The following is a 23182-nucleotide window of genomic DNA, read 5'->3' as shown; positions in this document are numbered from 1 at the left end:
ACGAATTGGCCACGTGGTATATTACATAGCCACAATCGATGGTGGCAGCTATTAAGAGGAATATAACCATTCCGGTCCACTGCTTTAAAGTGATTTTTAGTGACCAATTTAGAACCAGACTTAAATATCTCCAAGTCAAGAAATGTCACTTGATCCTTGGAGACAGTCCAGGTCAAAACTATACCCTTATCGTTGGAGTTAAGCCTAGTCATGAACAACTCCAGGGAGGACATATCTCCTTCCCAAATCAACACCAGATCGTCAATGTATCTACGGTAGCAACGAAGTTGGGGAGGCATGTCATGAAAAATCACATCTCGCTCCCAGTGGGCCATAAACAAATTGGCCACACTGGGAGCGAAACGAGCCCCCATAGCTACTCCACAGCGTTGGAGGAAAAATTCTTTATCGAACCAAAAATAATTCTTCAACAAACAAAATTGCAAACAATCTAAAAGAAAACGCACATGTTGAGAGTCCAAATCAGTGGACTCTAATGCCCATGCGACCGATGCCAAAGCGGCTTCATGCCCTATAATGGTATACAATGACCCCACATCTGCAGTCACCAATATAGTATTAGGTGTGCAAGGGATGGAACTCAAAATTTGAATTATCTGCTTGGTATCTCGTAAGTAAGCAGGCACCTTGCAAACCAAAGGTTGCAAAAACACATCTAAATATTGCCCCAACCGTGATGTAACGGAATCGATTCCATTTACAATCGGACGGCCCGGAGGCCGCTCGGCATTTTTATGCAATTTGGGCAAAAAATATATTATCGGGGTCCGACAGTAGAAGGGGTCAAGATAAGCCGCCTCCTTTTTGTTAAGAATGCCTGTTTCTTTACCCCCCTCTATCAAGAGGTGGAGGTCATTTTTATATTTTACCATAGGGTCACCACGTAACAAGAGGTAAGTATTTTGATCTCCCAGTAGCCTTCTCATCTCCTCGTAATAATAGGCTTTACTGAGGACCACCAAACCGCCCCCCTTATCCGCCGGTCGTATTACAATCTCATTGCGTTTTTCCAATGAGGCAATACCCCGCTGGATACATTGAGAATCCTTTACTTTGTTGAATTGTAAACTCTCCAAGTCTTTGCAAACCATGTTCCGAAAGACATCAAGATGTTTAGTATCATTGTATTGGGGATTAAAAACCGACTTATTTCTAAGATTCGAATGTTTGGAAGCAACAACCGGGACAATTCTCTCAACAGGGTTGGATAAGAAATATTTCTTTAAATTTAAATTTCTTACATACTTCTGTACATTTACATAAGTCTCAAACTTGTTTAAATTGCGTATGGGAGCAAATTTAAGGCCTTTATCTAGCACTCTTATTTCATCCCCTGTGAGAGGAACCCCACTGAGGTTGAAAATTCCGGTACCAATCACGGCCTTGGCCTTTTGGATTCGTCTCCCCCCTCTGACTCCTCTTGGTTTTTTCTTTTGGACCTGGATTGTCCTTGAGGGGCCAGAACCGGGGGGGGAGGGTACGGAAACGAGGGGGATTCCCTCCATTCTCCGGTCCAAGCAGGTGGGAAGGCTGGAGGGCCCCTCCAAGGGGTCCTCCCCTGCCCTAAAAAATGTTGCTGATTAGTAGGGGGGGGTGGTCCATCCCAGTAATTCTGTAACGGTGCGTAATAATTATACGTGGGTAACGGGGGTGGAGCTCCTGACAGAGCAACTCCACCCTTATTAGAGCCCCTCCCTCTATTGGACATAATTTTCCACGGTGGGGTTTCCTGTAGAACAGGAACATGAGTTGATCTCCCTCCTGGATGTCCACTCTTACCCCTACTGGTTTTGTTTTTACCCCTTCCTCTAGGTTGACCAGTTCCCCTACCAACTGGTGTACCTTGTCCTGTGGGTGTCTTATCCCTAACGGGGTTAGTAGTCCAAAAGGCTTGTGCCTCCTGCACCCCTGGAGTGGGTAATGGCTCTAACGTATCCATTGGCAGGGGTTGTGTAGGAGCTGTAAGAGAAATCGCAGATTGCCACTTATATACATTAGGAGCCCCAAAGTCCTCTACGTCTCGTAGAAATTTCTTACGTTTTTTCTCCTGGGTATCTTTGTCCCATTTGACAAGTTTGATTTTAAGTTCCCCAGATAGACGCAAGAACTCTGGGGTATCCTTATGTTCCTCAATATGGTCAGAAATAATTTTGATCTGGCTTTCTAACCATAGTTTTTTCCGCTTTTTGCGGGACAGTAAAAATCCAATTAGTTCAAAACCTTTAGTATTAAAAAATTTAAACCACTCTTTATTGGATTCGTCATCAACCAGTCCGTCATTAGGTGGCAAATCCCACCTAAGGCGTCTGGGGATGATTTGGGTTACCAGATACTGTTCAAAAGTCACAATATCCCACCAGGCCTTGATCTTCTTTTCTAATAGGTGTCCCAATTTTTTGAAAGAGATGATCAAATCGCCTGGATCGGAAGTGACAGAATTCTTAGAGAATACATCAGTGAGAGTAATCTCCCTATCTTCCAAGTAGGAAAAAACATCCATTCCTGCGGCTGAATAAAAATTGAATTGTGTAGTGTAAACAGAAAAAATGAAATAATTCAGCGCTGGAAAAATAACAATAAGATTAAGTAATGCAAGCCAGCACTACAGGATCAATCCAAAAATGTCCCAAAGTGAAATCAAATAAATATAAAGTGCGGCGCAAGTGAAAAAATTAACTATACAATAATTATACTAAATGCAAAGAAAGTCCATAGTGCACAAGTGAAAAAGTTTCCAAAACGTGCTTCAAAAGTAAACAATGGTGACTGTAGTGAGAATAACTTCTTGTGATCAGTAAGATCCGTGACCCACAGGGAAAGAAGATCCTCCACCAGAGACTAAGGATGGCCTCTCACCTCAGCTATTCGACCTGTGGCTAGGTCAAATAGCATGTAATAATCCTCCAAGGTACAGATGGATTCAGCAACCAATCAACCAGCTATAAGTTTCTCCAGACACAACCAGCAAAGGGGCTCAGCAATCCATGGACCGGTAAGTATTAAATGACAAAAGAGAAGGGATAGTGCTCTCTGTATGCAACAAGTTTATTAAAACAGAACAGATAAAACCACTCACATTTGCTGACACTCTCAGCCGAGTGTGTAGCGAACAGCGTGTCTCAGAGCTCAGGGCATCCGAAAAAACAGCCGGCGTGTAGGTCAAGATGTGAGGCAGACGAACGCGGGTGACGTCGACGTGACTCCTCCCCCTCGTACGCGTTACGTCCCAAGTGGGCGGGACTTCTTCAGCGTGGGGCGGGGATCAACGTAGACGTCCCGCACACATATAAATACCAGGCCGTTGCCAAGGCTACACAAAATATTATACATCTAAATCCTGCGCCATCTAGTGACTAAAAACAAGAAGGCAGGCAAAGAATGAGGATCTCACTCTATAACAACAGGAAACCGCAAGATATAATAACAATTAAAATACATATAAATGACGTCAACCACATTCGTCTCCTCACAAGACCCATTTAACAATATATTAAATGAACACAGCAGTATACATAACTTTAACATGCAATAACCCATACATTAATTTGCACTTAATATCTGCTACATAATGTAAATTACACTGCCATGCAATAAAATAGAACATTAAGATATAGATTAATACAATCACCAATATCATAGTTAAACTGTATGGATCCTAATATTAAAATATCTAATATTAAAAATATTAGAATAATAAAAAATATAGTAAAAAATATATGAATAAAATAAAATTCCCCAATACATAAATATTAACGATTCGAAATAAAACAATTGAGATCAAACTCAACGTTGAGTCCTGCCGGATGAGAAACCTTTGTCTCATAAATCCAAAAGGATTCTCGGCGGCTCAATTGTCGAATAAAATGCCCCCCTCTCCAATGTCTAGAAACTTTTTCTATGCCCCAAAATTTAAGGCCCTTAGGGTCTCTCTGGTGGCAGTCTCTAAAGTGTTTGGACACACTGTGGGTCTTAATACCCCGCCTGATGTTGCTGATATGCTCACCCACCCTCACATGTAACTCTCGTGAGGTGCGTCCAACATACTGTAACCCGCAATCGCATTCTAACATATATACCACCCCTACGGTGGAACAGGTAATTAGCTGCTTGATTGGGTATTCTATCCGAGTCATGTTAGAGACGAAAACTTTGCGTTTTTTAATGTTGCGTTTCGCATGCTTACAAGTCGCACATTTGCCACAGGCATAGAATCCTGACAAAAAATTAAAGAGTTTGGGTCGAGGAATAACAGGTGGATCAGTAACTCCAGGGGCCAATCGATCTCTCAAAGAAGGAGCCTTTTTATAAATAAATTGAGGGCGTTCAGGAAGGACAGGACCAAGGACCGCATCTCCCTTAAGGATTGGCCAATGTTTGGCTACTATTTTTTCAAATTTTTTGTGTTGAATATTATAATCCAACAGCATTTTGAAATTCGCTGTTTCTGTATCCCCATTGGGAGGTTTATCTTGTACAATCAGACTCCTATCAATATTCCTGACTTTTTCAATTTCTTGCTTGATCAAGGGCATAGAGTAACCTTTAGCTACAAACCTAGTAGCCAGTTGGTTGGACAAAACCAGTAGGGGTAAGAGTGGACATCCAGGAGGGAGATCAACTCATGTTCCTGTTCTACAGGAAACCCCACCGTGGAAAATTATGTCCAATAGAGGGAGGGGCTCTAATAAGGGTGGAGTTGCTCTGTCAGGAGCTCCACCCCCGTTACCCACGTATAATTATTACGCACCGTTACAGAATTACTGGGATGGACCACCCCCCCCTACTAATCAGCAACATTTTTTAGGGCAGGGGAGGACCCCTTGGAGGGGCCCTCCAGCCTTCCCACCTGCTTGGACCGGAGAATGGAGGGAATCCCCCTCGTTTCCGTACCCTCCCCCCCCGGTTCTGGCCCCTCAAGGACAATCCAGGTCCAAAAGAAAAAACCAAGAGGAGTCAGAGGGGGGAGACGAATCCAAAAGGCCAAGGCCGTGATTGGTACCGGAATTTTCAACCTCAGTGGGGTTCCTCTCACAGGGGATGAAATAAGAGTGCTAGATAAAGGCCTTAAATTTGCTCCCATACGCAATTTAAACAAGTTTGAGACTTATGTAAATGTACAGAAGTATGTAAGAAATTTAAATTTAAAGAAATATTTCTTATCCAACCCTGTTGAGAGAATTGTCCCGGTTGTTGCTTCCAAACATTCGAATCTTAGAAATAAGTCGGTTTTTAATCCCCAATACAATGATACTAAACATCTTGATGTCTTTCGGAACATGGTTTGCAAAGACTTGGAGAGTTTACAATTCAACAAAGTAAAGGATTCTCAATGTATCCAGCGGGGTATTGCCTCATTGGAAAAACGCAATGAGATTGTAATACGACCGGCGGATAAGGGGGGCGGTTTGGTGGTCCTCAGTAAAGCCTATTATTACGAGGAGATGAGAAGGCTACTGGGAGATCAAAATACTTACCTCTTGTTACGTGGTGACCCTATGGTAAAATATAAAAATGACCTCCACCTCTTGATAGAGGGGGGTAAAGAAACAGGCATTCTTAACAAAAAGGAGGCGGCTTATCTTGACCCCTTCTACTGTCGGACCCCGATAATATATTTTTTGCCCAAATTGCATAAAAATGCCGAGCGGCCTCCGGGCCGTCCGATTGTAAATGGAATCGATTCCGTTACATCACGGTTGGGGCAATATTTAGATGTGTTTTTGCAACCTTTGGTTTGCAAGGTGCCTGCTTACTTACGAGATACCAAGCAGATAATTCAAATTTTGAGTTCCATCCCTTGCACACCTAATACTATATTGGTGACTGCAGATGTGGGGTCATTGTATACCATTATAGGGCATGAAGCCGCTTTGGCATCGGTCGCATGGGCATTAGAGTCCACTGATTTGGACTCTCAACATGTGCGTTTTCTTTTAGATTGTTTGCAATTTTGTTTGTTGAAGAATTATTTTTGGTTCGATAAAGAATTTTTCCTCCAACGCTGTGGAGTAGCTATGGGGGCTCGTTTCGCTCCCAGTGTGGCCAATTTGTTTATGGCCCACTGGGAGCGAGATGTGATTTTTCATGACATGCCTCCCCAACTTCGTTGCTACCGTAGATACATTGACGATCTGGTGTTGATTTGGGAAGGAGATATGTCCTCCCTGGAGTTGTTCATGACTAGGCTTAACTCCAACGATAAGGGTATAGTTTTGACCTGGACTGTCTCCAAGGATCAAGTGACATTTCTTGACTTGGAGATATTTAAGTCTGGTTCTAAATTGGTCACTAAAAATCACTTTAAAGCAGTGGACCGGAATGGTTATATTCCTCTTAATAGCTGCCACCATCGATTGTGGCTATGTAATATACCACGTGGCCAATTCGTTAGGCTCCGGAGAAACTGCACCATGGAGATAGATTATTTGGCACAGTCCAACCAACTGGCTACTAGGTTTGTAGCTAAAGGTTACTCTATGCCCTTGATCAAGCAAGAAATTGAAAAAGTCAGGAATATTGATAGGAGTCTGATTGTACAAGATAAACCTCCCAATGGGGATACAGAAACAGCGAATTTCAAAATGCTGTTGGATTATAATATTCAACACAAAAAATTTGAAAAAATAGTAGCCAAACATTGGCCAATCCTTAAGGGAGATGCGGTCCTTGGTCCTGTCCTTCCTGAACGCCCTCAATTTATTTATAAAAAGGCTCCTTCTTTGAGAGATCGATTGGCCCCTGGAGTTACTGATCCACCTGTTATTCCTCGACCCAAACTCTTTAATTTTTTGTCAGGATTCTATGCCTGTGGCAAATGTGCGACTTGTAAGCATGCGAAACGCAACATTAAAAAACGCAAAGTTTTCGTCTCTAACATGACTCGGATAGAATACCCAATCAAGCAGCTAATTACCTGTTCCACCGTAGGGGTGGTATATATGTTAGAATGCGATTGCGGGTTACAGTATGTTGGACGCACCTCACGAGAGTTACATGTGAGGGTGGGTGAGCATATCAGCAACATCAGGCGGGGTATTAAGACCCACAGTGTGTCCAAACACTTTAGAGACTGCCACCAGAGAGACCCTAAGGGCCTTAAATTTTGGGGCATAGAAAAAGTTTCTAGACATTGGAGAGGGGGGCATTTTATTCGACAATTGAGCCGCCGAGAATCCTTTTGGATTTATGAGACAAAGGTTTCTCATCCGGCAGGACTCAACGTTGAGTTTGATCTCAATTGTTTTATTTCGAATCGTTAATATTTATGTATTGGGGAATTTTATTTTATTCATATATTTTTTACTATATTTTTTATTATTCTAATATTTTTAATATTAGATATTTTAATATTAGGATCCATACAGTTTAACTATGATATTGGTGATTGTATTAATCTATATCTTAATGTTCTATTTTATTGCATGGCAGTGTAATTTACATTATGTAGCAGATATTAAGTGCAAATTAATGTATGGGTTATTGCATGTTAAAGTTATGTATACTGCTGTGTTCATTTAATATATTGTTAAATGGGTCTTGTGAGGAGACGAATGTGGTTGACGTCATTTATATGTATTTTAATTGTTATTATATCTTGCGGTTTCCTGTTGTTATAGAGTGAGATCCTCATTCTTTGCCTGCCTTCTTGTTTTTAGTCACTAGATGGCGCAGGATTTAGATGTATAATATTTTGTGTAGCCTTGGCAACGGCCTGGTATTTATATGTGTGCGGGACGTCTACGTTGATCCCCGCCCCACGCTGAAGAAGTCCCGCCCACTTGGGACGTAACGCGTACGAGGGGGAGGAGTCACGTCGACGTCACCCGCGTTCGTCTGCCTCACATCTTGACCTACACGCCGGCTGTTTTTTCGGATGCCCTGAGCTCTGAGACACGCTGTTCGCTACACACTCGGCTGAGAGTGTCAGCAAATGTGAGTGGTTTTATCTGTTCTGTTTTAATAAACTTGTTGCATACAGAGAGCACTATCCCTTCTCTTTTGTCATTTAATACTTACCGGTCCATGGATTGCTGAGCCCCTTTGCTGGTTGTGTCTGGAGAAACTTATAGCTGGTTGATTGGTTGCTGAATCCATCTGTACCTTGGAGGATTATTACATGCTATTTGACCTAGCCACAGGTCGAATAGCTGAGGTGAGAGGCCATCCTTAGTCTCTGGTGGAGGATCTTCTTTCCCTGTGGGTCACGGATCTTACTGATCACAAGAAGTTATTCTCACTACAGTCACCATTGTTTACTTTTGAAGCACGTTTTGGAAACTTTTTCACTTGTGCACTATGGACTTTCTTTGCATTTAGTATAATTATTGTATAGTTAATTTTTTCACTTGCGCCGCACTTTATATTTATTTGATTTCACTTTGGGACATTTTTGGATTGATCCTGTAGTGCTGGCTTGCATTACTTAATCTTATTGTTATTTTTCCAGCGCTGAATTATTTCATTTTTTCTGTTTACACTACACAATTCAATTTTTATTCAGCCGCAGGAATGGATGTTTTTTCCTACTTGGAAGATAGGGAGATTACTCTCACTGATGTATTCTCTAAGAATTCTGTCACTTCCGATCCAGGCGATTTGATCATCTCTTTCAAAAAATTGGGACACCTATTAGAAAAGAAGATCAAGGCCTGGTGGGATATTGTGACTTTTGAACAGTATCTGGTAACCCAAATCATCCCCAGACGCCTTAGGTGGGATTTGCCACCTAATGACGGACTGGTTGATGACGAATCCAATAAAGAGTGGTTTAAATTTTTTAATACTAAAGGTTTTGAACTAATTGGATTTTTACTGTCCCGCAAAAAGCGGAAAAAACTATGGTTAGAAAGCCAGATCAAAATTATTTCTGACCATATTGAGGAACATAAGGATACCCCAGAGTTCTTGCGTCTATCTGGGGAACTTAAAATCAAACTTGTCAAATGGGACAAAGATACCCAGGAGAAAAAACGTAAGAAATTTCTACGAGACGTAGAGGACTTTGGGGCTCCTAATGTATATAAGTGGCAATCTGCGATTTCTCTTACAGCTCCTACACAACCCCTGCCAATGGATACGTTAGAGCCATTACCCACTCCAGGGGTGCAGGAGGCACAAGCCTTTTGGACTACTAACCCCGTTAGGGATAAGACACCCACAGGACAAGGTACACCAGTTGGTAGGGGAACTGGTCAACCTAGAGGAAGGGGTAAAAACAAAACCAGTAGGGGTAAGAGTGGACATCCAGGAGGGAGATCAACTCATGTTCCTGTTCTACAGGAAACCCCACCGTGGAAAATTATGTCCAATAGAGGGAGGGGCTCTAATAAGGGTGGAGTTGCTCTGTCAGGAGCTCCACCCCCGTTACCCACGTATAATTATTACGCACCGTTACAGAATTACTGGGATGGACCACCCCCCCCTACTAATCAGCAACATTTTTTAGGGCAGGGGAGGACCCCTTGGAGGGGCCCTCCAGCCTTCCCACCTGCTTGGACCGGAGAATGGAGGGAATCCCCCTCGTTTCCGTACCCTCCCCCCCCGGTTCTGGCCCCTCAAGGACAATCCAGGTCCAAAAGAAAAAACCAAGAGGAGTCAGAGGGGGGAGACGAATCCAAAAGGCCAAGGCCGTGATTGGTACCGGAATTTTCAACCTCAGTGGGGTTCCTCTCACAGGGGATGAAATAAGAGTGCTAGATAAAGGCCTTAAATTTGCTCCCATACGCAATTTAAACAAGTTTGAGACTTATGTAAATGTACAGAAGTATGTAAGAAATTTAAATTTAAAGAAATATTTCTTATCCAACCCTGTTGAGAGAATTGTCCCGGTTGTTGCTTCCAAACATTCGAATCTTAGAAATAAGTCGGTTTTTAATCCCCAATACAATGATACTAAACATCTTGATGTCTTTCGGAACATGGTTTGCAAAGACTTGGAGAGTTTACAATTCAACAAAGTAAAGGATTCTCAATGTATCCAGCGGGGTATTGCCTCATTGGAAAAACGCAATGAGATTGTAATACGACCGGCGGATAAGGGGGGCGGTTTGGTGGTCCTCAGTAAAGCCTATTATTACGAGGAGATGAGAAGGCTACTGGGAGATCAAAATACTTACCTCTTGTTACGTGGTGACCCTATGGTAAAATATAAAAATGACCTCCACCTCTTGATAGAGGGGGGTAAAGAAACAGGCATTCTTAACAAAAAGGAGGCGGCTTATCTTGACCCCTTCTACTGTCGGACCCCGATAATATATTTTTTGCCCAAATTGCATAAAAATGCCGAGCGGCCTCCGGGCCGTCCGATTGTAAATGGAATCGATTCCGTTACATCACGGTTGGGGCAATATTTAGATGTGTTTTTGCAACCTTTGGTTTGCAAGGTGCCTGCTTACTTACGAGATACCAAGCAGATAATTCAAATTTTGAGTTCCATCCCTTGCACACCTAATACTATATTGGTGACTGCAGATGTGGGGTCATTGTATACCATTATAGGGCATGAAGCCGCTTTGGCATCGGTCGCATGGGCATTAGAGTCCACTGATTTGGACTCTCAACATGTGCGTTTTCTTTTAGATTGTTTGCAATTTTGTTTGTTGAAGAATTATTTTTGGTTCGATAAAGAATTTTTCCTCCAACGCTGTGGAGTAGCTATGGGGGCTCGTTTCGCTCCCAGTGTGGCCAATTTGTTTATGGCCCACTGGGAGCGAGATGTGATTTTTCATGACATGCCTCCCCAACTTCGTTGCTACCGTAGATACATTGACGATCTGGTGTTGATTTGGGAAGGAGATATGTCCTCCCTGGAGTTGTTCATGACTAGGCTTAACTCCAACGATAAGGGTATAGTTTTGACCTGGACTGTCTCCAAGGATCAAGTGACATTTCTTGACTTGGAGATATTTAAGTCTGGTTCTAAATTGGTCACTAAAAATCACTTTAAAGCAGTGGACCGGAATGGTTATATTCCTCTTAATAGCTGCCACCATCGATTGTGGCTATGTAATATACCACGTGGCCAATTCGTTAGGCTCCGGAGAAACTGCACCATGGAGATAGATTATTTGGCACAGTCCAACCAACTGGCTACTAGGTTTGTAGCTAAAGGTTACTCTATGCCCTTGATCAAGCAAGAAATTGAAAAAGTCAGGAATATTGATAGGAGTCTGATTGTACAAGATAAACCTCCCAATGGGGATACAGAAACAGCGAATTTCAAAATGCTGTTGGATTATAATATTCAACACAAAAAATTTGAAAAAATAGTAGCCAAACATTGGCCAATCCTTAAGGGAGATGCGGTCCTTGGTCCTGTCCTTCCTGAACGCCCTCAATTTATTTATAAAAAGGCTCCTTCTTTGAGAGATCGATTGGCCCCTGGAGTTACTGATCCACCTGTTATTCCTCGACCCAAACTCTTTAATTTTTTGTCAGGATTCTATGCCTGTGGCAAATGTGCGACTTGTAAGCATGCGAAACGCAACATTAAAAAACGCAAAGTTTTCGTCTCTAACATGACTCGGATAGAATACCCAATCAAGCAGCTAATTACCTGTTCCACCGTAGGGGTGGTATATATGTTAGAATGCGATTGCGGGTTACAGTATGTTGGACGCACCTCACGAGAGTTACATGTGAGGGTGGGTGAGCATATCAGCAACATCAGGCGGGGTATTAAGACCCACAGTGTGTCCAAACACTTTAGAGACTGCCACCAGAGAGACCCTAAGGGCCTTAAATTTTGGGGCATAGAAAAAGTTTCTAGACATTGGAGAGGGGGGCATTTTATTCGACAATTGAGCCGCCGAGAATCCTTTTGGATTTATGAGACAAAGGTTTCTCATCCGGCAGGACTCAACGTTGAGTTTGATCTCAATTGTTTTATTTCGAATCGTTAATATTTATGTATTGGGGAATTTTATTTTATTCATATATTTTTTACTATATTTTTTATTATTCTAATATTTTTAATATTAGATATTTTAATATTAGGATCCATACAGTTTAACTATGATATTGGTGATTGTATTAATCTATATCTTAATGTTCTATTTTATTGCATGGCAGTGTAATTTACATTATGTAGCAGATATTAAGTGCAAATTAATGTATGGGTTATTGCATGTTAAAGTTATGTATACTGCTGTGTTCATTTAATATATTGTTAAATGGGTCTTGTGAGGAGACGAATGTGGTTGACGTCATTTATATGTATTTTAATTGTTATTATATCTTGCGGTTTCCTGTTGTTATAGAGTGAGATCCTCATTCTTTGCCTGCCTTCTTGTTTTTAGTCACTAGATGGCGCAGGATTTAGATGTATAATATTTTGTGTAGCCTTGGCAACGGCCTGGTATTTATATGTGTGCGGGACGTCTACGTTGATCCCCGCCCCACGCTGAAGAAGTCCCGCCCACTTGGGACGTAACGCGTACGAGGGGGAGGAGTCACGTCGACGTCACCCGCGTTCGTCTGCCTCACATCTTGACCTACACGCCGGCTGTTTTTTTCGGATGCCCTGAGCTCTGAGACACGCTGTTCGCTACACACTCGGCTGAGAGTGTCAGCAAATGTGAGTGGTTTTATCTGTTCTGTTTTAATAAACTTGTTGCATACAGAGAGCACTATCCCTTCTCTTTTGTCATTTAATACTTACCGGTCCATGGATTGCTGAGCCCCTTTGCTGGTTGTGTCTGGAGAAACTTATAGCTGGTTGATTGGTTGCTGAATCCATCTGTACCTTGGAGGATTATTACATGCTATTTGACCTAGCCACAGGTCGAATAGCTGAGGTGAGAGGCCATCCTTAGTCTCTGGTGGAGGATCTTCTTTCCCTGTGGGTCACGGATCTTACTGATCACAAGAAGTTATTCTCACTACAGTCACCATTGTTTACTTTTGAAGCACGTTTTGGAAACTTTTTCACTTGTGCACTATGGACTTTCTTTGCATTTAGTATAATTATTGTATAGTTAATTTTTTCACTTGCGCCGCACTTTATATTTATTTAACTCCTACCGCTATCGCCCCAGCAGGTTCAGCCTCTCCTGTTTGGAAGTCCCCCCTGTACAGTCTCTAATAGAGCTCTATGGGGGGATCCCCGCTCTGGTGGTCTCAGGGGCTAAATCCCGGCAGTATTCTGGCAGTTACAAGCTCTAAATGAGCTTAGAACACAGGCAGTGGGTCATCTTCTATCCAGGTATTTCTATCATGTCAGCTAATACACCTGTATGCTTCCCTTTGTGTGGTATTGTTTTTTTCTCATGTTTACCTTGTTCCAGCAGGGTGTGCTGGACTGTGTAGTCCCATGCTTCCCCCCCGCTCCTCCGCGTCCCCCCGTCCGCTCTGCGCATGCGCGCAGCGTTCTGATGACGCTGGCAGCTTCCCTCGCCCTCATCCAAAATGGCGACGGGACGCGCGCGGCGCTACTGCGCATGCGCGATGACGTCATCAGCGCCACGACGGCGGCGCCGAATTTAAAAAGTGATTTTTGCTTTTTTGCTTTCCTAAGGCTGCTGCTCTGCCGTTTCTTCCGGGAATTTCTTCTCCCAGGTACCCAGCTCTTCTCCCCTTCCAGGCTTACCTTATTTTATCTCTTTTTCCTTTTTTTAACTACTCTTTTGCTTTCCTCCAGCTTCTATCTGCTGCTGTCTCTGCTCACTCCATGGAACCCACTGCCCTAGCAGACCACTTCCAACAAACAAGGTATGGAGGCCATCAGTAGCGGTAAGTACTGAAGAGACAAAAGAGAGCCGGCCACTGAACACTGCTTTTTGTTGCAGTCCCATCAGGCCCAGAGACGCAAGCCCACGACGCAGGGAAAGATCCAGGCATGCATCAAGCAGGAGGTCCCACAAGAGTCGGTCAAGATCATCCTCCCGTTACCACCGATCAAGGCATAGCCGATCACGCCACAGCCGCTCCCGTCGCAGCCGGTCCCACCGCAGACGGTCTCCCTCAGTGCACCGTGAACATTACCATGCCCGTCCTGCAGCAAACGCTTGCTGGGTATGCGGTGCTACTGCAATGCCAGGGAAACTAGCCTGTCACTCCTGCTTCAATGAAGCAACAAAGGAAAGGGAGACGGATGCTGGAGTCGCTTCTGATCGCACAAGAGAACCTGCGCAGGAAGCAACCTGGTCCATGGCCCCTCTGGCCTGCGATGAGCCCACCCCGGGCACCTCTTCAGCCTTCAGTCCGTATGCCCAGCTGGCAGGAACCTTTCCCGATCAGGAGGAGCATGACATGATGTCAGGCTTTGATTTTAGCCTGGTCGAACCCTTTGCACGCTCGGTTAAGGAGGCCATAGGCTGGGAAGAGCCTGTGGCGGAACCACCGAAGGTTGGGAAATACTTCCCAGAATTAAGGAGGGACCCCGAGCTGTTCCCCTTCATTGAGGAATTGGAGGACCTCATCAAGGACGAGTGGGAAAAAACAGATAAGCGGCCTGGTATGTCCAATAAACTCGCTAAGTTGTACCCTCTGAAGGAGTCTAAAATTTCTTCCCTCATCAACGCTCCCATCGTGGATTCATCCCTAATGCGGCTCGCCAGGCATGTCACGTTGCCTATAGAAGACGCGGTCTCTTTCCGAGATGTTCTCGATCGCAAGATCGACTTGGAGCTGAAGAAAGCTTACTCGTCGGCAGGGGGAGCTTGCAGACCAGCTATTACCACGGCGGCTGTTGCCAGAGCCATTTCCACATGGGCAGCCCAGGCTGAGAAGGCCCTCCTAGAAGGTACGGACCAGGGGGAGGTGATATCCTCTTTACAGGAGATCAGACTGGCAGGCGACTTTGTGGCAGGAGCTTCAGTAGACGCCATTCGCTCCTCGGCTAGATCCATGCTAGCCTCTGTGATGGCCCGCAGAGCCTTATGGCTGAAGCCTTGGGTCGCTGACACAGCATCAAAGTCCAATTGGTGCAAGATACCGTACGATGGCACAAACTTGTTCGGCGCTAAGTTGGACTCAGCGATCTCCAAGGTCACTGGAGGAAAGTCGGGGCTTATTCCCTCGGACAGGAGGCCCAAGCCTCAGAAGGGTCCCACCTTCAGGCGTAACCTTCCTGACAGGTACAGAGAAGCCAGAACTTATCGCCCCAGCAAGGACTTTAGGAGAGATTGGAGATCTACTCGCCCTCCCTTTGCAAGGGCTCAGAAGGCCAAGGCCATTACTGCGGGGGACCAACCAAAGTCCTTTTGAAGTTTTGCCTGCCCACCCAGCTCAGGTGGGCGCCAGACTCAGGGCTTTCGCACAAGTTTGGTCAGAGCACATAAAGGACCCATGGACTCTTTCCACGATCAATCAGGGTCACAAGTGAAACTTCATGGGGGCATTACCCCACACCGTCTTCCAACCCACCAAGATTCCGTCTTCTCTGGACAAGAGGAAGCTTCTCTTGCAATATGTTTCAGAGCTTATTCTGAAGGGAGCAGTCGTAGAAGTTCCCTCGCACCAAAGAGGCAGGGGATTCTATTCCCCTCTATTTTTGGTCCGAAAGAAGTCAGGGGACCTTCGGCCCGTTCTGGACCTCAAGCGACTCAACAGGAGAATTCAGATAGAAGCTTTCAAGATGGAAAGTCTCCAGTCTATTCTTTTGGCAGTGAATCTAGGAGATTGGATGCTGTCAGTGGATCTTTCCGACGCCTACCTTCACGTACCAATTCATCCTGCTTTCCAGAAGTTTCTACGCTTTTCCATCAGCCAACATCACTTCCAATTCCGATGCTTACCGTTCGGCATCTCTTCGGCACCCAGGACGTTCACAAAAGTCCTCCTACCTCTCATAGCACTCCTCAGGGAGAGGGGGCTCCGGGTGCATCACTATCTGGACGATATCCTGCTTTTAGCAGCGAGCCAGGAGACTCTGCTCCTCCAACGGGAGATCCTGATCTCTACCCTTCAGAGTTTCGGCTGGCTGATCAATTGGCGGAAGAGCAGCCTGCAACCTTCACAAGTGATGATATTCCTGGGAGCAGAGTTGGATACCGAACAGAACAGGGTACAGCTGCCCCTAGAGAAGGTGGAACCTCTAGTTCGGAAGGTACGGAATCTACTGTCCTCCCAATTTGCGTCAGCCAGAGCCTGCCTCAGCGTGCTGGGCTCAATGTCGTCGACTATTCCCATGATACAGTGGTCCCAATGGAACATGAGAACCTTCCAGAACACCTTTCTAAGACAGTGGGACAGAGTTTCAATGCACCAACACATCAGGATCCCCAGCCAAGTGAAGCTCGCTCTTTTGTGGTGGACATATCCTCCCAACCTCAGGAGATCCAGACCTATAGCTCCTCCGAGTCCGGAGATCGTGACATCGGATGCCAGCGAGAAGGGCTGGGGGGCTCACTTCCGGGACCAGACAGCCCAGGGACCATGGCACTTCCCCGCCAAGGGCACAGTTTCGAACATACTAGAGCTCCGAGCTGCGTTCCAGGCACTCTTAGCCTTCACGCCTCTGCTGCAGGGGAAGACCGTTCTAATCCGGATGGACAACAGGGTAGCGGTAGCTTATGTCCAGAGACAGGGCGGTACTCGAAGCCACACTCTACTAGAGGAGGTTCACCCCATAATGGAATGGGTACAGGCTCACCTATTAGACCTGAGAGCAGTTTATGTTCCAGCGGCACAGAACACGTTAGCCGACTTCCTGAGCAGGGAACTTCGTTCAAACAACGAATGGTCTCTGAACCTCCGGGAATTCTCCATTCTGACGGAGACATGGGGGACCCCAGAGATCGACCTGGCAAATGCCCAATGCGCAAGGTTTCTTTCCAGAGTACCCTTTCCGACAGCAGAAGGGACAGATTGCCTTCTTCATCCATGGAACTTCAAACTGGGGTACATCTTTCCCCCAACTCCCTTGATAGCAAGGTTTCTATCTCGGCTCCGAAGGTCATCAGCCACAGTGATCGCAATAATACCATTCTGGCCAAGGAGACCGTGGTTCACGACTCTCCTGCAGCTCAATACCCGGCCTCCAATCCACCTACCGGTCTCAGCAGACCTCCTTCACCAAGGTCAGCTCCTCCATCCGGCTCCAGACAGACTCCACTTGACAGCCTGGAGGTTGAGAGGGCTAGACTTAGGGAGCAGGGATGTTCCCAGGCAGTTATAGCAACCTTAATGCAGGCCAGGAAGGTCACCACGAACACTGTCTACACCAGAGTCTGGGAAAGATTCGCCCACTTGGCGCAACTCAGAGGTTGGAATCACGCCTCTCCGGATCCTTACCAGGTCCTGGAATTCCTGCAAACAGGAAATGAGAAAGGCCTGAGCTCAAGCACCCTAAAGGTACAGATCTCCGCTCTGTCTGCCAAAACGGGCACTAGATGGGCCCTGCACCCTTTAATAGTTCAGTTCATGAAGGCATGTATTAAAATCAGACCGCCCAGGAGACCATCCTTTCCGGCTTGGGATCTCTCAGTGGTTCTGGAGGGGCTGTCCATTCCACCCTTCTTCCCACTCAACTCAATCTCCTTATGGGACCTGACCCTAAAATTGTCCTTCCTCATTGCCATTGCTTCGGCTAGGAGAGTGTCGGAGTTACAAGCTCTCATGTCAAAGGAACCATACTTAGTTTTCCTGCCCGACAGGGTGGTACTGAGACCTTCAGATCGCTTCCTCCCCAAGGTTACTTCGGCCTTCCATTACGGCCAGGATATCGTCTTGCCATGCCTCTCTAACGAAGATGGTGAACCGCATGCCTTGGACATTAAGTCTGCGATTTCCAACTACCTGTCGGCCACTATCCACCTTCGGTCAACAGACTCCCTCCTGATTATACCTCACGGAGCCCGACGAGGCCAGGCAGCCACCTCTCGGACCATCGCCTCTTGGCTAGTTAAGGCTATCGAAAAAGCATATTCCACTCAACAGCTGGAGATCCCAGAGGGCATCAAAGCGCATTCAACCAGGGCAGTGGCTACCTCTTGGGCAGCATATTGTGGAGTATCTTCGGAGACCATCTGCAGAGCAGCAACCTGGTCCTCCAGGCATACCTTTATCACCCACTACAGGGTGGACGCCGCTCTGTTGGCGACTTCTGAATTTGGCAGATCTATCTTCAGGGCCAATTCTTCGGCTCTATAAGAAATAAAATACTTTTGCATTGAACCCGCCCAACTAGCGAGTTATTTCCCAGTGTGTGCTGCCATGAATGCGTCAGGAAAACGGAAAATTGTATACTCACCTTTCCCTAATTTTCCTTTCCTGACGCATCTTCATGGCAGCACACAGCTGCCCACCCTGTTGTTCAATGATGATATTTACGGAGAATGATGCCGGGTGTCTCCTCTTCGGATTTATAGCTAACCAATCCTGTCAGGTTGTGGGGGCGGAGTCACAACCCAGTGTGTGCTGCCATGAAGATGCGTCAGGAAAGGAAAATTACGGAAAGGTGAGTATACAATTTTTCGTTTTTTACCTTGGTTTTATGCTATGTTGGCATTCTTCTTCTCCTTTCTTTTTTTGTATTTGGAAGAACGCCAACATAGCATAAAACCGTGATGGTTTATTGAGGTAGCATAAGTCCAAACAGACAAGGATAAAACAGTTTCCAAGGTAAAAAATGATCTGCAGATTACATAGGAACTAGAGTGGTGAACATTAGCATAGACTCCACCCTACTTGTTTCGTCATAACTGATGATGTCAGTTATGAAGAAACTTGTAAGGTGGAGTCTATGCTAATTCTCACCACGTGAGTTCCTATGTGATCTGCAGACAGTTTTTTTTGTTTTTTTTTACAAGAAAAGCAGACAGTTTTTTTACCTTGGTTTTATGCTATGTTGGCATTCTTCTTCTCCTTTCTTTTTTTGTATTTGGAAGAACGCCAACATAGCATAAAACCGTGATGGTTTATTGAGGTAGCATAAGTCCAAACAGACAAGGATAAAACAGTTTCCAAGGTAAAAAACAGATCACATAGGAACTAGCGTGGTGAGAATTAGCATAGACTCCACCTTACTAGTTTCTTCATAACTGACGTAATCAGTTATGGCGAAACTAGTAGGGTGGAGTCTATGCTAATTCTCACCACTCTAGTTCCGATGTGATCTGCAGTTCATTTTTTTCCTTGGAAACTGTTTTATCCTTGTCTGTTTGGACTTATGCTACCTCAATAAACCATCACGGTTTTATGCCATGTTGGCGTTCTTCTTCTCCTTTCTTTTTTCGTATTTGGGAGCGAGAGAGCAGCCACCTGTGTTGATACTTCCATCATCCTGTTTATATCCAAAGAACGGATCGTATGTATTACACTCCTCCATGCTTTACTAGGCTCCTATAACGTGGAGTCTAGTCATCTGATAGGGGGAACGACCTTTCTTTTTTTTTTCACGGTGGAAGGGGCACTTTTGGTGTTCAATCGTTTATCATCACTGAGACACAAATATTTAAGAACTTTATTTACAGTATATACTCGAGTATAAGCCGAGGATCTTACCACATGTTGGATTTCCTCACGGATTTAAACATTAATATGTTCTCATGGACTTATCAGTTTATTTAATTTGCATTTTGGTTTTATCACTTGCTATTTTAGCGCTGCAATTTTGGGGTATAGAAGCATAATAGTGAACTTTACGGTTTATTTTACAGTCTTTCCGAGATGGATAAATATCGAGCAGGGGTCTCCAAACTTTTTACTTCGATGGCCACATTCTATATTTTACACATATTTGCGGGCCGGAAAAATCATTTTTAAATAAATCCACAGTAGAAGAATAGAATAGAATTTTACTTACTGCTGACAGCAGGACTGGCTGATGGCCCTGTATTCTTTGCTGGCACCTAAACGCTGGAACATTATGCAGCAGGGCTTAACTTCCAGCGTGCATGAGGCTTTTCATCCGTGTCCCCATCAGTCTCCCCATTCATCTGTGTCCCCATCAGTCTCCCCATTCATCTCATCTGTGTCCCCATCAGTCTCCCCATTCATCTCATCTGTGTCCCCATCAGTCTCCCCATTCATCTGTGTCCCCATCAGTCTCCCCATTCATCTGTGTCCCCATCAGTCTCCCCATTCACCTGTGTCCCCATCAGTCTCCCCATTCACCTGTGTCCCATCAGTCTCCCCATTCATCTGTGTCCCCATCAGTCTCCCCATTCACCTGTGTCCCCATCAGTCTCCCCATTCACCTGTGTCCCCATCAGTCTCCCCATTCATCTGTGTCCCCATCAGTCTCCCCAATTTCATCTGTGTCCCCAATTTCATCTGTGTCCCCATCAGTCTCCCCATTCATCTGTGTCCCCATCAGTCTGCCCATTCATCTGTGTCCCCATCAGTCTCCCCATTCATCTGTGTCCCCATCAGTCTCCCCATTCATCTGTGTCCCCATCAGTCTCCCCATTCATCTGTGTCCCCATTAGTCTCCCCATTCATCTGTGTCCCCATCAGTCTCCCCATTCATCTGTGTCCCCATCAGTCTCCCCATTCATCTGTGTCCCCATCAGTCTCCCCATTCATCTGTGTCCCCATCAGTCTCCCCATTTATCTGTGTTCCCATCAGTCTCCCCATTCATCTGTGTCCCCATCAGTCTCCCCATTCATCTGTGTCCCAATCAGTCTCCCCATTCATCTGTGTCCCCATCAATCTCCCCATATATCTGTGTCCCCATCAGTCTCCCCATTCATCTGTGTCCCCATCAGTCTGTCCATTCATCTGTGTCCCCATCAGTCTCCCCAATTTCATCTGTGTCCCCAATTTCATCTGTGTCCCCATCAGTCTCCCCAATTTCATCTGTGTCCCCATCAGTCTCCCCATACATTTGTGTCACCATCACTCGTCGGGGTATCCCCACAAATTGGTGTCCCCATCAGTCTCCCCATTTATCTGTGTCCCCATCAGTCTCCCCATTTATCTGTGTTCCCATCAGTCTCCCCATTCATCTGTGTCCCCATCAGTCTCCCCATTCATCTGTGTCCCAATCAGTCTCCCCATTCATCTGTGTCCCCATCAATCTCCCCATATATCTGTGTCCCCATCAGTCTCCCCATTCATCTGTGTCCCCATCAGTCTGTCCATTCATCTGTGTCCCCATCAGTCTCCCCAATTTCATCTGTGTCCCCATCAGTCTCCCCATACATTTGTGTCACCATCACTCGTCGGGGTATCCCCACAAATTGGTGTCCCCATCAGTCTCCCCATTTATCTGTGTCCCCATCAGTCTCCCTATTCATCTGTGTCCCCATCAGTCTGCCCATTCATCTGTGTCCCCATCAGTCTCCCCATTCATCTGTGTTCCCATCAGTCTCCCCAATTTCATCTGTGTCCCCAATTTCATCTGTGTTCCCATCAGTCTCCCCATTCATCTGTGTCCCCATCACTCGTCAGGGTATCCCCACAAGTTGGTGTCCCCATTAGAGCACGCCCCCACATTTTTGTGTCCCCATCATTCATCCGAGTCTCCCTGCACATTTGTGTCCCCATCACAGCCCACCCCTACCTGCATATTTGTGTCGCCATCAGAGCCAAAATATAGTAGAAAAAAAAAGGTGCATGCTCTTTCGTTTATCGCGTCTATTCCCTTCCCACCAGAACCCAAAAGTAAGTTGCCTCTCGAAATTTGTCTTCTCAGGTTTCTTCGGTGTTGCGTGGATTCCTAGACTTGATGCTGGTGAGGGAGCCGTCCCAAAGAGCAACAGCACAAGACCTATTGAGACATCCATTCATGAACCTCTCAGGACCCCAGTCATGTATCATCCCGCTAATGAGGCAATACCGGCACCACTGAGCTTTATCAAAGCCTACGTGAACAAGACGGAGGAACGGAGCTAATCAAGAAGGGGGGAAGGGGGGGAGGGGAATCAGCCACAAACAACTTCAGACAACACAAGAAATGCAAAAATTAAAAAGCAGCTACTTCTCAAAACTGCCTATATTTCTCTACAATGACTACAAGATGAAACGCTGGGGTGTGCTGGAATGGAAACCTCACTTTTCACTCTGCTTTTTTCCTTTTTTGGTTTGTTTCTTTTTTTTTTATTATTATTATTATTTTTAATTGATCAAAAAAAAAATGCAGATTTTTACAAAGGTTCTTTTGAAGTGAAATTTAGATATTGGTCCAGACATATCTTCAACTCTTATTTGAAAGAAAGGGAAAAAAAAATAAAAAAATGTAATATCCTTCTTTGAGGTAAAATGCACTTTTTTTCAGAGGTAGGAGCATACCGTATTTTGAAAATGACTTTGTAATTTTCTGTATGATACTTTTGATAATTTGCAGTTTTTTGATGTTATGTAAACATTGTGCCAGTTCAGAAACCAGGTGTAATTTACCAAACATTTTCCAAAAAAAAAATGTAAAAAAAAAAATTCCTACTTTTATAATCCTTTTTGGAGACACGCCCACATCTCTTCATCAGTGTTAACTGTCTATTTTGCGTCCATCCTAATCACGGCACATCTTGAAAACTAGAGTGGTTTGCAGACTTTTTCTAAGGCCCTCTCATCACCATTCGTAAGTGTTACAAAAATAAATAAATACATAAATAAATAATAATTATTATAATTAATATTAATTTAAAAATAATTACAGTGAGAGGAAAAAAAAGGATTTGACCCCCTGCTGATTTTGTACGTTTGTCCACTGACAAGGAAATGATCAGTCTATAATTTTAATGGTGGGTTTATTTTTTACAGTGAGAGACAGAATAACAACAAAAATATCCAAAAAAGTTATACATTTATTTGCATTTAAATGAGTGAAATACGTATTTGATCCCCTATCAATCAGCAAGATTTCTGGCTCCCAGGTGTCTTCTATACAGGTAAGGAGCGGAGATTAAGAGCAAGCACTCTCTTAAAGGGAGTGCTCCTAATCTCAGCTTGTTACCTGTAATTAAAGGCACCTGTCCACAGAAGCAATCAATCAAATTCCAATCTCTCCACATTGGCCAAAATTCAAAAAAGTTATAAATTGATTTGCATTTTAATGAGTGAAAAAAGTATTTGACCCCTTCGCAAAACATGACTTAGGGCCAGATTCTTGTAGTTCCTGCGGCGGCGTTGCGTAAGCTATTTACACTGCGCCGCCCCAACTTACAGGAGCAAGTGCTGTATTCCCCAAACACTTGCTCCGTAGTTTGCGGCGGCGTAGTGTAATTGGCCCGGCGTATCCCCGCGTAATTCCAAGGGGGCGGCTTGTATTTAAATTAA

The 23182-nt window shown here is 44.7% G+C and overlaps 1 protein-coding gene across 3 annotated transcripts in view; it reads left to right on the top strand.

Annotated features, from left to right (window-relative positions):
- Positions 1 to 22555, top strand: part of PAK5 (p21 (RAC1) activated kinase 5) — a 192217-nt gene extending 169662 nt beyond the window's left edge. For all 3 annotated transcript variants that reach the window (XM_040351711.1, XM_040351710.1, XM_040351709.1), the window contains one exon: positions 21600 to 22555. In XM_040351711.1, coding sequence (XP_040207645.1) covers positions 21600 to 21755 — 156 coding nt within the window. In that variant the 3' untranslated portion in view covers positions 21756 to 22555. The remainder of the gene's footprint in view (positions 1 to 21599) is intronic.
- The last annotated feature ends 627 nt before the right edge of the window (positions 22556 to 23182 follow it).

This window comes from Rana temporaria, chromosome 4 (assembly GCF_905171775.1).
Source record: "Rana temporaria chromosome 4, aRanTem1.1, whole genome shotgun sequence".
NCBI classification, from domain to species: Eukaryota; Metazoa; Chordata; class Amphibia; order Anura; family Ranidae; genus Rana; species Rana temporaria.
Note: the sequence above shows the minus strand (reverse complement) of the source record. Positions and strands in the feature narration are given on the sequence as shown.